General features: G+C 44.5%; 1 protein-coding gene across 2 annotated transcripts in view; it reads left to right on the top strand.

Annotated features, from left to right (window-relative positions):
* Nucleotides 1-17,012, top strand: part of nucb2a (nucleobindin 2a) — a 92,458-nt gene that overhangs the window by 11,669 nt on the left and 63,777 nt on the right. For both annotated transcript variants that reach the window (XM_070899892.1, XM_070899891.1), the window contains exon 2: nt 5,603-5,740. In XM_070899892.1, coding sequence (XP_070755993.1) covers nt 5,603-5,740 — 138 coding nt within the window. The remainder of the gene's footprint in view (nt 1-5,602; nt 5,741-17,012) is intronic.

Genomic DNA, 17,012 nt, shown 5'->3' with positions numbered 1-17,012 from the left:
ACGTGCTGCGAAGTGCGTGGAAAGAAGGCCTCCGACCGGAATCCAAGGCACCTCTGGGACCACCAGATACAATCGTAAAGAAATTTTGGGTCGGAGGTGTTTGTCTGAAGGAAGCCTCTGACCGGAATTTCAGGGCCAATATTTCGGGTAAAATAATAGAGAAACGGGTTGTTCCATTGATTAACAATAATGAGGGGAAATATGTTTCCCAAGATGGCGCCGTTGATGTCGATTTCGATCAGACTCGACCAGGTAAGGCAAGCTTTTTCCAATCTGTATTTATCACTTATTATTGGGGAAACTCTCAAAAACGGCGTTATTGTTGGTTTTGACGTCACAAAACTGGTTCTAAAAAAAAAAAATTGGCCCTTATTTTTCAACGAAGGCGTTACACCACTGGCGAAACTAACAAAATGTCTTTAAATTTATTTCGCACCAAAAAAAACTTTAAACGCCAAAAAATGGAGCTAAATCGATAGTTACGGCGACGTATTTCTAGCCCTATGTTGTTGTAAAGTGCATGCAGTAAACTTAGAAACATAGAAAATAGCTGCAGGAGTAGCCATTCGGCCCTTGGAGCCTGCACCACCATTCAATAAGATCATGGCTGATCATTTCCTGCTTTCTCTCCATACCCCTTGATCCCTTTAGCCGTAAGGACCATATCTAACTCCCTCTTGATTATATCCAATGAGCATGCATCAACAACTCTCTGCGGCAGGGAATTCCACTGGTTAACCACTCTGAGTGAAGAAGTTTCTCCTCATCTCAGTCCTAAATGGCCTACCCCTTATTCTCAGACTGTGTCCCCTGGTTCTGGACTTCCCCAACATCGGGAACATTCTTTCCGCATCTAACCTGTACAGTCCCGTCAGAATCTTGTATGTTTCTATGAGATCCCCTCTCATCCTTCTAAACTCCAATGCATAAAGGTCCAGTCGATCCAGTCTCTCTTCATATGTCAGTCCAGCCATCCTGGGAATCAGTCTGGTGACCCTTCGCTGCACTCCCTCAATAGCAAGAACGTCCTTCCTCAGATTAGGAGACCAAAACTGAAAACAATATTCCAGGTGAGGCCTCACCAAGGCCCTGTACAACTGCAGTAAGATCTCCCTGCTCCTATACTCAAATCCCCTAGCTATGAAGGCCAACATACCATTTGCCGCCTTTATCGCCTGCTGTACCTGTATGCCAACTTTCAATTACTGATGAACCATGACACCCAGGTCTCGTTGCACCTCCACTTTTCCTAATCTGCCACCATTCAGATAATATTCTGTCTTCGCGTTTTTGCCCCCAAAGTGGATAACCTCACATTTATCCACATTATTCTGCATTTGCTATGCATTTATAAATTCACCTGTCCAAGTCACCCTTCAGCCTCTAAGCATCCCCTTCACAGCTCACACCGCCACCCAGTTTAGTGTCATCTGCAAACTTGGAGATATTACACTCAATTCCTTCATCCAAATCATTGATATATATTGTGAAGAGCTGGGGTCCCAGCACTGAGCCCTGTGGCGCTCCACTAGTCTGAAAAGGACCTGTTTATCCCGATTCTCTGCTTCCTGTCCGCCAACCAGTTCTCTATCCACGTCAGTATATTACCCCCAATACCATGTGCTTTGATTTTGCACACCAATCTCTTGTGTGGGACCTTGTCAAAAGCCTTTTCAAAGTCCAAATACATCCCATCCACTATTCTCCCTTGTCCACTCTACTCGTTACATCCTCAAAAAATTCTAGAAGATTTGTCCAGCATGATTTCCCTTTCATAAATCCATGCTGACTTGGACCGATCCTGTTCCTGCTTTCCAAATGCGCTGTCATTTCATCCTTAATAATTGATTCCAATATTTTCCCCACTACTGATGTCAGGCTAACCGGTCTATAATTACCCGCTTTCTCTCTCCCTCCCTTTTTTAAAAAATGGTTTTACATTAGCGACCCTCCAGTCCATAGGAACTGATCCAGAGTCGATAGACTGTTGGAAAATGATCACCAATGCATCCATTATTTCTAAGTCTGCATCCCAGAGTACTTAAGGAAGTGGTCCATCAGGCCCCGGGGAATCATTGGCCTTCAATCCCATCAATTTTCCAAATACAATTTCCCGCCTAATAAGGATAACCTTCAGTTCCTCCTTCACACGAGACCCTCGGTCCCCTCGTACTTCCGGAAGGTTATTTGTGTCTTCCTTCGTGAAGACAGAACCAAAGTATTTGTTCAATTGGTCTGCCATTTCTTTGTTCCCCCATTATAAATTCACCTGAGTCCGACTGCACGGGACCTACATTTGTTGTCACTAATTTTTTTCTCTTCGCATATCTGTAGAAGCTTTTGCAGTCAGTTTTTATGTTCCCGGCAAGCTTCTTCTCATACTCTATTTTCCCCCTCTTAATTATACCCTTTGTCCTCCTCTGCTGAATTCTAAATTTCTCCCAGTCCTCAGGTTTGCTGCTTTTTCTGGACAATTTATATGTGTCGTCCTTGGATTTAACACTATCCTTAATTTCCCTTGTTAGTCATGGTTGAGCCACCTTCCCCATTTTATTTTTACTCCAGACAGGGATGTGCAATTGCTGAAGTTCATCCATGTAATCTTTTAAATGTTTGGCATTACCTATCCACCGTCAACCCTTTAAGTATCATTTGCCAGTCTATTCTAGCCAATTCACACCTCAAACCATCGAAGTTACCTTTCCTTAAGTTCAAGACCCTAGTTTCTGAATTAACTGTGTCACTCTCCATCCTAATAAAGAATTCTACCATGTTATGATCACTCTTCCCCAACGGGTCTCCCACAACAAGATTGCTAATTAGTCCTTTCTCATTACACATCACCCACTCTAGGATGGCCAGCTCCCTGGTTGGTTCCTCGACATATTGGTCTAGAAAACCATCCCTTTTATTCTCCAGGAAATCCTCCTCCACTGCATTGCTACCAGTTTGGTTAGCCCAATCGACATGTAGATTAAAGTCACCCATGATAACTGCTGTACCTTTTATTGCATACATCCCTAATTTCTTGTTTGATGCTGTCCCCAACCTCCCTACGACTGTTTGGTGGTCTGTACACAACTCCCACTAGCGTTTTCTGCCCCTTGGTGTTCCGCAGCTCCACCCATACCGATTCCACATCATCCAAGCTAATGTCCTCTCTTACGATTGCATTAATTTCCTCTTTAACCAGCAATGCCACCCCACCTCCTTTTCCATTCTGTCTGTCCTTCCTAAATTTTGAATACTCTGGATGTTTGAGTTCCCAGCCTTGGTCACCCTGGAGCCATGTCTCCATGATGCCAATTACATCATACCCGTTAACTGTTATCTGCGCAATTAATTTGTCCACTTTATTCCGAATACTCCTCGCATTGAGGCACAGAGCCTTCAGACTTGTCTTTCTAACACACTTTGCCACTTTAGAATTTTGCTGTAATGTGGCCCTTTTTGCTTTTTGCCTTAGGTTTCTCTGCCTTCCAGTTTTACTTCTTTCTATCTTTTGCTTCTGCCCCCATTCTACTTCCCTCTGTCTCCCTGCATAGGTTCCCATCCCCCTGCCATATTAGTTTAACTCCTCCCCAACAGCAAACACTTCCCCCTCGGACATTGGTTCCGGTCCTGCCCAGGTGCAGACCGTCCGGTTTGTACTGGTTCTAATGTCCCAGGAATTTGAATCCCTCCCTTGTGCACCACTCCTCAAGCCACGTATTCATCTGAGCTATCCTGCGATTCCTACTCTAACTAACATGGGGCACTGGTAGCAATCCTGAGATTACTACTTTTGAGGTCCTACTTTTTAATTTAGCTCCTAGCTCCCTAAATTCATCTTGTAGGATCTCATCCTGTTTTTTTTTTTACCTATATCGTTGGTGCCTATATGCACCACGACAACTGGCTGTTCACCCTCCCTTTTCAGAATGCCCTGCACCCACTCCGAGACATCCTTGACCTTTGCACCAGGGAGGCAACATATCATCCTGGAGTATCGCGGCCGCAGAAACATCTATATATTCCTTTGAAAATCGAATCCTCTATCACTATCGCTCTCCCACTCTTTTTCCTGTCCTCCTGTGCAGCAGCGCCACCCACGGTGCCATGAACTTGGCTGCTGCTTCCCCCCCCCCCCCCCCGATGAGTCATCCCCCTCAACAGTACCCAAAGTGGTGTATCTGTTTTGCACAGGGATGACCGCAGGGGACCCCTGCACTACCTTCCTTGCACTGCTCTTCCTGTTCGTCATCCATTCCCTATCTGGCTGAGTACCCTTTACCTGCGGTAAGACCAACTCACTAAATGTGCTATTCACGTCATTCTCAGCATCGTGCATGCTCCAGAGTGAATCCACCTGCAGCTCCAGTGCCACAACGCGGTCCGTCAGGAGCTGCAGCCGGACACACTTCCCGCACACATAGTCGTCAGGGACACCGGAAGCATCCCTGACTTCCCACATAGTACAGGAGGAGCATAACACATGTCCGAGCTCTCCTGCCATGTCTTAACCCCTAGATCAACTTAATTTGGCAACAACAATGATAAAAGGTTACTTACTGATAAAGAAAAAGAAAAACTACTCACCAATCACTTACTGCCTTGGCTGTGTCGTCACCTTTCGATTTCTTTCTACTTTTTTGCCTTCTCACCCTGCTGCAGTTGCACCGGCTGACCTTTATAGGCCTCACCTCCGACCTCCCGACTCACCACGCTGCTCCCCGCAATTTGATTGCTTCAGACTATGTAGATCATGTTTCAATAATGAAATATCACAAACTTGATGTTTATATTGATGAATAAAATGACCATGTATTTTGAATGTTCAGTTCAACAGGGGTTATGTGATATCATCATAGGCGGTCCCTCGAAGCGAGGATGACTTGTTTCTATGCCAAAAAGGGCTGAGTTCATAGGTGTTTCAATGAAGGACCTAATATTCTCGATCCCGAACTACATTGTGAAGGGTGGAAGATGCCTGTGCTTGGATTTTTTTAATGTATGGTGGCTGTTGCACACCAGTCACCACACGGGCTTGACAGAGCTAGGTCTTGGTCCAGTGGCAAGGATTACCCAAGATTAACTGGAGACCAGCTCTGCTGCACAGACAGAGCGCACGCACACATCGCAGTGTGGGCTGGCCCGTGCTTCCCCGGGCCGTCGCCTCTTCTGGGCCCCAGATTCACGCCTCTCCTGGCTCCCGATCACTTCCCTCTATGGACTCTTGCCGCTCCTTCTCCCATCCTGCTGTGCCTGCCCGCACTGCAATCAGTGACCTGGCTTTGCAGCCGTCTCCCTCCTGCAGCAGTACGCGCTGCTCCCTGCAGTGATACGCTGCCGCACGCTGCTCCCTCCAATGTCCCCGGCCTGCTGATGGCCTTGCAGGCCGGGACCGGGCTGATTTCCGGGCCGAGCCGCCGCACACTGCTCCATAATATACTCTGTGAATGTCAGTTTTCTGAATTAACAACTGCTTGTGATGGTTTTAGGAATGATCATGCGACATCCTTTTTACTACTTGGTTGATTAATTGAAATGTTCCAGTTGAGTAAATAAACCCGCAATTGTTATGAGGAACATCTCTGATTCTGCTTTTCTTTGTACACTGTAGATGCATTGGAAAAGTGTATCAGTGTCTCACTGTTGGCTGCTGCTCTGTCTACTTGTTGCTGCTGGAACTGTACCAATCGATAAAATAAAGGTGAACAAAATAGAAGAGCCAGCAGAGCAGGCAACGGTTGAAACGCCAGTAAGTGTTCCAATCATTCCACAGGTCTGAAAAGTAAAATTATTTCTGAAATGTGAATTTTTTTATATAGATATATATATTCCGGAATCATTGATGGTTTGTTTGCATTGGAGATGTTCAAAATTCTGTTTTAGTTTTGGGTTTGTATATGTTTAATAAATATATAAGCTCAGGCCAGTGAATGATCTGAATGTATCCAAGTAATTGATCGTTAACTAGTTATGCAACATTTTATTCCCTTCTTCAAATACCCATGTTAATTTTATAGGAGCTATCCGGTGTTTCATAAATGTAACCAAGAGCCATGAGCAGCTGATAAAACAGTACATCTTACAGTGAAGGAGTAAAATAATTAACATGTTCTGAGATAAGTAAATAGTTTCCAGGGGAACAAAATCATTTGTGTAATGGTTGCATATGTGTCCCAATTTCATGAAGTGACAGGAAGCACTGGTTGACCACTCTATTTGCTCTGAGAGATAGTGTAGGTTTTCTGGCATTGCGTATGTGCCACGGGGCAGGGGGGCGGGGGGGGGGGGGTGTGATGTGAAGAAGAAACAAAGGATTAATTGATGCTACAGGATGTACTGCAGTGTCAAACGACTGGACTTCTGCCAGTGACGATTTCTGTAGCTCATCAGCAGCCTTTCAAAACTTAAGCCTTTTCTGCTCCAAAGCTACCTACAGGAGAACAAATGAATTGGAGTGTGGCAATCTACTAATGAATGAGGGAACATTGCTGCAACCGCGAGAGGGGAAGATGTACTTCCCCTCTTCCAATTTTTTTGGGGTGTGGGTGTAGAGATACAAACCATCAATGATTATAGAGGCTGCAGACATAGTGGATGCATTGGTTGTAATCTAACAAAATACTGGATTCTGGAGAGGTCCTAGCCGATTGGAAAACTGTAAATTTAACAGCCGTATTCAAGAAAGAAGTGAGACAGAAAGCAGGAAACTATCGACCAGTTAGCCTAACATCTGTCATTGGGAAATGTTGGAGTCCATTATGTAGTAGCAGAGCATTTAGAAAATCATAATACAGTCAGAGTCAGCATGGTTTTATGAAACGGAAATCATATTTGATGAATTTGTTAGAGTTCTTTGAGGATGTAACGAGCAAGGTGGATAAAGGGGAACCAGTAGATGTAGTGTATTTGGATTTCCAGAAGGCATTCAGTAAGGTGCAATATAAAAGGTTACTGCAGAAGATAAGAGCTCACGAAGTAGGGGGTAATCTTTTAGCATGGATAGTGTATTGGCTAACTAACAGAAAACAGAGTTGGGATAAATGGGTCATTTTCAGGTTGGCAAACTAACTAGTGGGGTGCCACAGGGATCAGTGCTGGGGCGTCAACTATATACAATTTATGTTAATGACTTGGATGAAGGAACCAAGGGTAACTTTGCCAAATTTTTGCTGTTGATGCAAAGATAGGTGGGAAAGCAAGTTGTGAAGAGGGCACACATAATCTACAAAGTGATATGGATAATATATAGACTAAGTGAGTGGGCAAAAATTTGGCAAATGGAGTAGAATGTGGGAAATGTGAGGTTATCCACTTTGGCAGAAAAAAGAAAACAGCAAATGTATTATTTAAATGGAGAAAAATTACAAAATGCTGCAGTACAGAGGGACCTGGGGGTCCTTGTGCATGAAACACAAAAAGTTAGTATGCAGGTACAGCAAGTGATCAGGAAGGCTTATTTCAGCTGAGGACACTGGTTTGAGATCCAACTTTCTCATCCTCCAACTGAATTTGAAATTTAACCATGCTATGATCACTCTTTCCGAGAGGATCCTTTACTAGGAGGTCATTTATTAATCCTGTCTCATTATACAGTACCAGATCCAAGATAGCCTGCAGACTGTTTGGTTCTGCAACGTACTGTTCACATGACTTTCAAGCTGGCTGAGTGGGACCAGTGTTGCTGGACCGCCACATGTTTCACGCTGCTTTCACTGGTTGTACGACAACTTTCCCTGTCAAGATGGCAATAGAAATTTTTAACAGAGCGCCCTTCTGTTCTTGTGCCACACGCAGATAGTCATCAAAGCACTTATACCATACTGTGTGCATTTAATACATTGCTCTAATTAATGTCCCTGATACTTGCATGTTATTCATCTCGAAAACATCAAAGTGTAGAAACATCTTTTAACATGTCAAAAAGCAGTCTTTATAATGCATGACAATCATCATCATAGGTAGTCCCTCGGAATCGAGGAAGACTTGCTTCCACTCTTAAAATGAGTCCTTAGTTGGCTGAACAGTCCAATACGAGAACCACAGTCTCTGTCAAAGGTGGGACAGATAGCCGCTGAGGGAAAGGGAGGGTGGGACAGGTTTGCCACATGCTCTTTCCGCTGCCTGAGCTTGATTTCTGCATGCTCTCGGCGATGATATTCGAGGTGCTCAGCGCCCTCCCGGATGCATTTCCTCCACTTAGGGCGGTCTTTGGCCAGGGACTCCCAGGTGTCATTGGGCATGTTGCATTTTATCAGGGAGACTTTGAGGGTGTCCTTGTAATGTTTCCTCTGCCCACCTTTGGCTCGTTTGCCGTGCAGGAGTTCCAAATAGGGCGCTTGCTTTGGGAGTCTTGTGTCAGGCATGCGAACAATGCAATCCGAAGTCTAGCAATACCAACATGTATCACATTCCCAATTTAAGTAATTGGGAGTGTATAAATATAAATGATTATTTTAAAAAGGAGGGAGAGAGAAAACGGGTAATTATAGACCGGTTAGCCTGACATCAGTAGTGGGGAAAATGTTGGAATCAATTATTAAAGATGAAAAAGTAGTGCATTTGGAAAGCAGTGACAAGATTGGTCCAAGTCAGCATGGATTTATGAAAGGGAAATCGTGCTTGACAAACCTTCTGGAATTTTTTGAGGATGTAACTAGTAGAGTGGACAAATGGATGTGGTGTATTTGGACTTTCAAAAGGCTTTTGACAAGGTCCCACACAAGAGATTAGTGTGCAAAATTAAAGCACATGGTATTGGGGGTAATGTACTGACTTGGATAGAGAACTGTTTGGCAGACAGGAAGCAGAGAGTTGGGATAAACGGGTCCTTTTCAGAATGGCAGGCAGTGACTAGTGGGGTGCCGCAGGGCTCATTGCTGGGACCCCAGCCAGTTGCAATATACATTAATGATTTAGATGAAGAAATTGAGTGTAATATCTCCAAGTTTGCAGATGACACTAAACTGGGTGGCGGTGTGAGCTGTGAGGAGGACGCTAAGAGGCTGCAGGGTGACTTGGACAAGTTAGATGAGTGGGCAAATGCATGGCAGATGCAGTATAATGTGGATAAATGTGAGGTTATCCACTTATCTGAATGGAGGCAGATTAGGAAAAGAGGAGGTGCAACGAGACCTGGGTGTCATGGTACATCAGTCATTGAAAGTTGGCATGCAGGTACAGCAGGCGGTGAAGAAGGCAAATGGTATGTTGGCATTCATAGCTAGGCAATTTGAGTATAGGAGCTGGGAGGTCTTACTGCAGTTGTACAGGACCTTGGTGAGGCCTCACCTGGAATATTGTGTTCAGTTTTGGTCTCCTAATCTGAGGAAGGACGTTCTTGCTATTCAGGGAGTGCAGCAAAGGTTCACCAGACTGATTCCCGGGATGGCAGGACAGACCTATGAGGAGAGACTGGATCGACTGGGCCTGTATTCACTGAAGTTTAGAAGGATGAGAGGGGATCTCATAGAAATGTATAAGATTCTGACGGGACTGTACAGGTTCGTTGCTGGAAGAATGTTCCTGATGTTGGGTAAGTCCAGAACCAGGGAACACAGTCTAAGCATAAGGGGGTAAACCATTTAGGACTGAGATGAGGAGAAACTTCTTCACTCAGAGTTGTTAACCTGTGGAATTCCCTACCGCAGAGAGTTGTTGATGCCAGTTCATTGGATATATTCAAGAGGGAATTCGATGTGGCCCTTATGGCTAAAGGGATCACAGGCTATGGAGAGAAAGCAGGAAACGGGTACCGAGGTGAATGATCAGCCATGATCTTATTGAATGGTGGTGCAGGCTTGAAGGGCCGAATGGCCTACTCCTGCACCTATTTTCTATGTTTCTATGTTACTCTGACTACCCTACAATGGTCATGCCACCTCTTCCTGCACTGGAGATAGGTCGTCTTGATGGAGTCCATTGCGGAAACCTGTTATGCCACACCTTTGCACACTACTTTCATATCAGATGGGTGCAGTTTTCCATGATCCTTCCGTGCAATCTTGCCCCAAATGCTCTCTACAGCATTGACCAGGGCCTCATTTGTGTCCTGTGTGAATTTCCTGGCCCTCTTCCTATCTAAATAACCCTGCATTTTTAGTTTTTGCAACACCTATGGTGAACTCTATTGAAGTTTAAATGGACTCTGAAAATGGCTAATTCAGCCTTAATTATACTGTTCATGCTCGGGAGCATCCATCACGTGACCTGGATCATTCCAGGAAGTTCAAAAAAAAAAAGGGGGAATTTTAATTTTTTTTTTGCGCATCGCCAAAAGTTATAAACCGCTTGGCCAATTTTTGGTAATTATTTGCCGTTATTTCGGCGTGGAAAAAAGTCATTCATTGCGAATCGTGCCAAAAAATTGCCATTTGCTGAATTTCTAGCCCAAAGAGTCTTAGTTTGGAGAATGCAGCCACTTAAAAGGACTGTGTCAGGGGAATAGGAAGTGCAATACATTAAATGTTGACTTTTCACCTTTGTGATTGGGTTCAAACCTGGATCAGACTGATGGGATAGAAAAACACTGCTGGATGTGGGCAGAACCACACTTTTTTTTGTTTCATACAACCCCTCCAGCAGTCATCCTTCGGGAGGGTTTGTCTAAACTGGAGTTTCTGGGGGCAGAGAGTTCAGTGTTTCATGAGTGGGCTCTGACATACTTTGCATGCAGGGCTCGTCTCCATACCGTTCTCATTTTCCTCTATGCTGCCAGGTGGACTAGGTCTTAGTCCGTGTTCTCCTTGCGGTTTTCTGTGCTGTTTTTTGACTTTTGGGGTGGACGTGGTTAGCAGGGTTGCACTGGCAATATGTTACTGAGCTTAATGTTAAAGGGAAGGTTTGTTGGTGGGTTAGGGCAGTTAGCCCACTGAATCTATGAAACATTACTAGTTCCTGGTTGTAAGATATTTAATATGGTGGTCATGAATGTTGAGTTATGTGAGGTGAAATTTTGTCAACTAGCTTGGGACAGGCACAGTCTAGCCCTTGGGCTAGGGTTCGCCTGGCCAAGTGATATCCTTCTCATTCCAGCTGTAAATTGTCTATGGCAAATTATCCTGAGAGCTCCCCATTGTGCAGGATTGGACAGGGAGCTGACCGACCTGGGGGATCTTCAGAGAAATGTAAGCCTTTTTCGTAATGCTATTGCTGTTGTTTCTGGATCCCCAGCAGCCTTTTTCTGGGAACCTATGAAAGGTGGGCTCTGGTTTCTGCTTTCAACCATGAGTTGTGCGAGTTGACCAGATTCCAAATTACGATCCTTAGATCCAGGCTGCCGAAAAGTACAAGTTTTGCAGCTAGCTGCCCTATCCAAAGTGGGGACCGCTGATGTTGCATGCCAAAACAAGGCTGGGATTGAAATGTGAGTCTCTCCATTTCAAGTCTCTTGCTAAAACTGATGCCAAAGCTATTGACTTTTAAATCACAAGGAAGCTTCCTGCTCAAGCTGTTGAGCAAAAACAATTTACGAGTATTGGCACGCATCCTGTAGAGTTTGTGGATTCTTCATAGGTGGCCCATATTCATATAAATTGTTGGCCTAGCAGTTAAATAGCATGGGTCCTGAAATTCTTATCGTTTGTCGCTGCTGGGATATGGCATTGATTATAAGTGTTTGGTTCAAGTCAACTGTAGTTGATGTTTGTCTATGAAGTACTGTTGTGCTGTGGACTCCGTATTACTGAATTGCTTAATTGATGCTGTACTGTGATTTTCCACTATTCCTTCTTGCTCGGCTCCTTTCTGCCCGAGAGTATATATACTCCATGCCCAGCGTGGGGTCACTGGTTAAATTAATGAAAGACTATTTGAACTATAATGGTCTCAGGTCATATTTAAAGTGAGATGAATTTTGCTGATTTGTGTGAGTGGAGAAGATCACAGAGAAATGCTCAAGGCAGCCATCACACATTTAAGGGTCTAATCCCATTTTGAAACCTTTTGTTACAAGTACATTTTTAACTACTTTTGTCATTTTTCTCCTTTCTAACTGTAATGTATTTGCTTAATGAGTTCTTTGCTTAAGAATTCATAGCAACACATTGCTATTCAGAACAAGTTGCTTTATTAACAAAGGTTTAATAATCACACTACACATTCATTAGGCTCACAACTGCATACCTCATCGTGGATGACCTAGACCCTACTGACTGGGGTTTTATTGAGTCTTGTGAACATCACGTGACTGGCTAAGCCACTCTCAATGTAATAGCTCTACCAACCTGTGAGCATACTCATGGGTACATACATTACACCAACAATCTAAAGGCCTTTTAAAACCCAAGCTTGATGGCATCTAATTATTTACTTCTTGACTTATCTGCTACCCCTTTCACCTTTTGTGTCTTGGACTTTGGGCACCAGCACATTTAGAATTTCAAATTGAAACAATAGCATACATGGGGTGTGTTTACTTTTGCTGATTTGTTTTAATTTAATTTGACCATTCTGTGGGTGTATATATATTTAAAGATAAAAATAACACTTTTCCTAACTCTGTAGCCGCCTTTTCCCTTGCTCAACTTAAAGGGTCATGTGAGCTTAGACAGTGGACGGTTTAATTTCCTCTTGTAGGACATTGGCCAACACCATCATGTTAACCAATGTGCTACAAGAGGAAATTAAACCTAGCCGTTGGCCTTGGCAAATTAGGCAAGTTTATATTGGAGCTGTCATTGGCAGCACAATACTTGTGTAAAATAGTTGTCTTGGTTAACCCTTGCCACTGGACCAAGACCGAGCTCTGTCAAGCCCGTATGGTACCTGGTGTGCAATGGCCACCCCACATTAAAAAAAAATCCACGCACAGGCATCTTCCTCCCTTCAACATGCAGTTCGGGATCTGGAATATTAGGTCCTTCATTGAAACACCTGTGAACTTTTTGCCGTGGAAGCAAGTCATCCTCGATTTGAGGGACGACCTATGATGATGATGACTTGTGTAACTTGTGGGTATTATTAACACCACCTATCTGCAAACAGACAGTTTAGCAGCCAGATAATTGCCAGTGGTATCCTTGGCTGGCTGCTAGGAGCTGGGTAAAACCAGACCAGGGGCTCGAAATTCATTTGGATAGCGCCCTCGTAAGGGTTAGAACAGGTGCGCTAAAGTGTTTACAGCTGCGAGCGCTGGCATTCACGCTGCTTGACAAATTCAATGTGCTGGTACCGGCAGCGCTGAGGAATATCGCCCGGGAGTTTTGTGCCGGTGTACAATGCTCCCTGTAGCGACACATATGCAACATTTGGTTTGAGTTGCACTTGTAGCGCCCCGTAGTGACAGCGCCAGAGAAAGCTGGCCTGCTGAGCTGCCCCAGAGTGCTAAGGGAAGGAATGATTGCATGAGGTAAGTGTAATAGTTTCTTTTGCGATTTTGCTTTATTTGGGGTGAGTAATGTATAGGGAATGTTTTGTGTTTTTTGTTCCGATTTTTCTTTTTTGCAGGGAGGCCTCTCTTGGGGTGCAACAAAGCCAGCTCTTCAGCACGGGATATTCAGTTGCTCACCCGGCCTCGTGCCCCAAGAGAAGTGTGGAAACGCTCCCTTAGCGCTCCGCTCCACTGTCTGGGCACAACCACTGAATCTTTTGGCTGCCATCGCAAACCATTTTCCGGCGCTAAATTTAGTGACCGCCTGACATTACGCCTTAAAAATCTTCAACCAAATGTCCAGCCCCGACTGTCTGAATCCCTCTTCTACTGCAGCAAGGAGATTTATAGCCTTCATCTTGGGAAGAATACTTAAGATCAAAAGCTCTGTGGTTCAGGGATCAAAATTGCAGTTCAATGGTGTGAACCTCCCTTCTCCCTGTGTGGATTTTTCTGAGCTCAGATAAGTGCCTGTTCTCAGTGACACACATTTGAGTATGACCACATGAAGAACGTCTTGACTGCATCTGACTGCTTGAACTAAGTGCTCAACTTGAAATAATCTCTTGTTTCTTTCTCAATACCTAAAGCTCAGCCTATATAAAGCTAAATGCACTCCTTGCTCTGCTGATTTGGTTTGCATTGGTGCCAGTATTATAAGATCATCATAGGCAGTCCCTCGGAATCGAGGAAGACTTGCTTCCCCTCCCAAAGTGAGTTCTTTGATGACTGAACAGTCCAATACGAGAGCCACAGACCCTGTTACAGGTGGGACAGACATTCATCGAGTGAAGGGGTCGTTGGGGCTGGTTTGCTGCGCGCTCCTTCTGCTGCCTGCGCTTGGCCTCGTCATGCTCTTTGCGTTGGGACTCGAAGAGCTCAACGCCCTCCCGGATGGACTTTCTCCACCTTGGGCGGTCTTCGGCCAGGGTCTTCCAGGTGTCCGTGGCGATGTCGCATTTTACCAGGGAAGCTTTGAGGGTGTTCTTATAATGTTTCCGCTGTCCTCCTTTGGCTCGTTTACCATGAAGGAGCTCCACATAAAGCATTTGCTTGGGGAATCTCATATCTGGCATGTGAACTATGTGGCCTGCGCAACGAAGCTGATCAAGTGTGGTCAGTGCTTCAATACTGGAGATGTTAGCCTGGTTGAGGATACTGATGTTGGTGCCCCTGTCCTCCCAGGGGATTTGCAGGATCTTGCGGAGACATCGTTAGTGATTTCTTTCCAGCGACTTGAGGTATTCCAGTCCTGGAATTTATTTGAGCAAAATTGAAAATTTAGGCCATTATACAAACAGATTATGAAATTACTCTTGCTAATCTTTGCACTGTACTTTGTTCATTCCAGTGTTTTGTGGTTCCTAAAACTAGCGCAATGGAGTAATAACATTTAAATAAAATATAGTTTCAGAAAGTTTTGAAACCTGTACTTCCACTTTCATAGAAACATAGAAAATAGGTGCAGGAGTAGGCCATTCGGCCCTACGAGCCTGCACCACCATTCAATATGATCATGGCTGATCATGAAACTTCAGTACCCTATTCTTGCTTTCTCTCCATACCCCTTGATCCCTTTAGCCGTAAGGGCCACATCTAACTCCCTTTTGAATATATCTAACGAACTGGCCTCAACAACTTTCTGTAGTAGAGAATTCCACAGGTTCACAATTCTCTGAGTGAAGAAGTTTCTCCTCATCTCGGTCCTAAATGGCTTCCACTTTCAGAAGCCGTTAACCATATTTTGACTCTGATGTCCTTTCATGCTGGCATGTGCCAGTTTTAAAAACCCCAGCCTAGTAGTGGCAATGGTGGTGTGGAGGATAGCATTTCACTGCGAATTTCATTCATATTGCTGCATGTGCTGGATTCACTCCAGTATGATTTGTCAATGTAAATGGAATGCACTTGAGTCTCCCAAACCATTATTTATTCAAAGCAAGTGCTAGCTGGAAATATCTCAGGATCGCATTACTGTACAGCAGATGGACCAGCATTTGCGAAAATTGAAACTGAGAATGGCTGTTGGGCCAACTGGGGATTTCTACTCACTTTATTCAGTTTCAAAAAGTGTAGAACTGCCTTTTTTAAATTAATTCTCTGTGGGAGATCCTAGCAAAGTTACATTTATTGACCATCATAGTTGCCACAAGAAGCTGGCGGGCCAACTTGTTGAACCCCTGCAGTCATTGTGGTGATGGTGCTCCCACAATGGTGTTCGATTGGGATTTCAAGAATATGTATCCAGCAATGATGAAGGAACGGGGGGGGATATAGGATGGAATCATGTGCACAAGTCCCTGTATTTATTTTTTGGGCTATGCGGCCCCTGTAACGGGCTGCACAGCCCATTCAAAAGTCCCTGCATACAAGTTTTGTTTTCAATTTAAAAACTGTCTCACCGGCTGCACGGGACCCCGGGAGCATTAAAGGTATGTGACTCGTACGAGATGGTATTCTCACCGTAATGTTTTTCATGTCCTTCTCCATGGTAGAGGTTATTGTTGAAGTAATCATCGAATATTACAGCACAGAAGGAGGCCATTCGGCCCACTGTGTCTGTGCCAGATTGCTGGTTGAGCTGTCCAATTAATCCCACACTTCTCTTTCCCCATAGCCTTGTAATATTTTTTTCCTTCCATTATTCATCCAATTCCCTTTTAAAAGTTACTATTGAATCTACTTCTACCGGCCGTTCAGGCTGTGCATTCCAGATCACAACAACTCACTGTGCAAATAAAAAAAACGAAGCAGCATATTTCCTCATGTCTCATCTGGTTCTTTTGCCAATCACCTTAAATCTATGCTTTCTGGTTACCTACCCTTCTGCCGCTGGACACTGTTTCTCCCAATTTACTCTAACAAAATTATTCATGATTTTGAACACCTCTATCAAATCTCCTCTTCTCCTTCTCTGCTGTGAGGAGAACAACCCCAGCTTCTCGTGTCTCTCTACCTAACTGAGGTTCCTCATCCGCAGTGCCATTCTCGTAAATCTCTACTGCACCCTCTCCGAAGCCTTGACATTCTATCTAAAGTGTGGTGCCCAGAATTGAAAACTATTCCAGCTAACGGCCTATAAACCTGTATTTTTACAAGGGTTTGTCATGACTTCCTTGCTTTTGTACTCTTCCTCTATTAATAAAGCCGAGGATTCCTTATTCTTTTTTAACTGGCTTCTCAACTTGTCCTGCTACCTTCAAAGATTTGTGTACCTGCACCCCCTTTAAGATTGTATGATTTAGTGTTCATATCTCTCCTTGTCACTGTTCCCACTAAGCTGCATGTATTTGAGTGGCTGCGCAGCGCTCTTAATTGAGCTGCGCAGTTAAATAAACGGGCTGTGCACTCCCACGGCGCACTGAAGCTTTGCGTGGTAACTGCACCTCACTGGCAGCCGCGTGAGGAGCAGGCCTGTCCAGCCACTGACACACATTTAGCCGGGGATCCCTGTTTGAGAAAGCCTGCAATCAGTGCAAAATGAAGGCAGGACCTTCCCGACACAAGTCTGTGATTGTGGGGACTTGTTTGAGACAGAGGCCCCAAGTTTCCACACGATAAAAAACAGGCGCCTCTCTGAGCTGGGCACCCGTTTTTCGCGGCGAAAATGGCGTCGGGAAAAAAAATGCGCGATTCTGGAGTGCCCTGCAGCTCC

Source organism: Pristiophorus japonicus, chromosome 14, assembly GCF_044704955.1.
Source record: "Pristiophorus japonicus isolate sPriJap1 chromosome 14, sPriJap1.hap1, whole genome shotgun sequence".
NCBI classification, from domain to species: Eukaryota; Metazoa; Chordata; class Chondrichthyes; family Pristiophoridae; genus Pristiophorus; species Pristiophorus japonicus.
The sequence above is the reverse complement of the archived record's forward strand: the minus strand, read 5'-3'. Positions and strand labels throughout refer to the sequence as shown.